This window comes from Sinocyclocheilus anshuiensis, unplaced genomic scaffold (genome assembly GCF_001515605.1).
Source record: "Sinocyclocheilus anshuiensis isolate Anshui unplaced genomic scaffold, SAMN03320099.WGS_v1.1 C32748285, whole genome shotgun sequence".
NCBI lineage: Eukaryota > Metazoa > Chordata > Actinopteri > Cypriniformes > Cyprinidae > Sinocyclocheilus > Sinocyclocheilus anshuiensis.
Window position 1 is genome coordinate 1 of NW_015619760.1, and position 1,391 is coordinate 1,391.

The 1,391-nt window shown below is 39.2% G+C and overlaps 1 protein-coding gene across 1 annotated transcript; it reads right to left on the reverse strand.

Moving 5' to 3' along the window:
* Window positions 1–294: 294 nt before the first annotated feature.
* LOC107682960 (fibrocystin-L-like) lies at window positions 295–1,141 on the reverse strand (the record flags this gene model as incomplete). The annotated part of the gene is made up of 3 exons (XM_016479064.1): window positions 295–449; window positions 550–891; window positions 1,006–1,141. Coding segments are annotated over 3 exons (633 nt in total), but the record flags the coding sequence as incomplete, so codon positions are not given.
* Window positions 1,142–1,391: the final 250 nt, after the last annotated feature.

Consider the following 1,391-nt stretch of genomic DNA (forward strand, 5'->3'; position numbering starts at 1 on the left):
TTTTTTTTTTTTTTTTACACTAAAATCAGTTAACACTCATACTGTTCACATCTTGTGACAATACTAATGAAAATGGTGAGTATTTTCATGTTTATGAATTGGCCCCATTCACTTCCATTGTAAGTGCCTCAATGTAACCCAGATTTTTGCTTGGTCAATTGAGTTTAACTTGTATTGAACCCAGAACATTTTGTGTTATACGTTTTAATTAAAATTTCTAAGTGGTGCTTGACATCATAACAAATGAAATATAATCTTAGTGAGTTTGGTCATGTGAGTTGATTAACATCTTACATCATTCCAGGATGGGTCACTGGAAGGAGGAGGAGGAGGGATGATGCCCAGGGACGACACATTGAAGCCGATGGACTGACTCAGATTGCCCGAGATAGCAGCACGGCCCAGATCATCAGCAATGTTCTTCAGGACCTCAAACTGTTGGTCTTCTTCTGCAGACGGTATATAAATATACAATTTCAGACATTGTATTGTGATCTAAACACTGTATTTATCATTTAATTTTAATACACTATAGATGCCGGCTCTAACCAGTGCTGTTGTTGGTGGACGTCTGTACAGGAGGCTCCCTGATCTCCACCTCCACTGTCAGTCCTGTCGAGCGCCGCCTTCTTGCATTAGTTCCCTCACGGACGATTTTGGTGATTCGAATCTTGCTTGGGGGTATTTTCAGGAATGTAGCCAGATTGTTGACCAGATTTGCCCCGAAGAACTCTGCCTCAGTCATGGCCGGGAGATTGAAGGCCAGGAACAAAACCGGAGAGGTGCGGATGTCGACCGGTTCTGAGCCACGAAGTAGTATGTTCATCATTTTGTAGTCTTGGTCAAAAAAGTTAGAGCCATGACTGGAGTTGAAACTGGGAACGTATTGCCCTGAGGAGCACAGAGAGGATTTAAAACAGCAATTATGATCTGTTCGAAAATGATTTTGGTCTTTCAGCCTGCAGGGGGCGCTGTGTTAACATGCATTATCTTGCTGTACTCTACCTGTATAAGTTGGCCCACGCAGTGTGTAGTCGGTTTTGTCTGCATTCCACTGAGCATTTGTTGGACCAACCAAATTATTGTTTACATACACATCCAGCCGCTGAGGGTTTGAGTAAAATATAGCCACCCTGACAGCCTGAAGTCAACAGAAGATTAGTGTAGAGTACAGTGCTTTAGTATACTGAATAAATCCAATAAAGTGTCTATTGTAATATTATCTAAGCTAAAAACAAAAATGAGAAACATACAATAATTGCAGATATTTGTAGATAATCTATTTTTTTAAATAAGATATAATTGCATAATATATATATAGTAATTTTGTATTTTTACATAATTTTATATATGTGTGTGTGTGTGTGTGTGTGTGTGTGAAAAAAAAAACT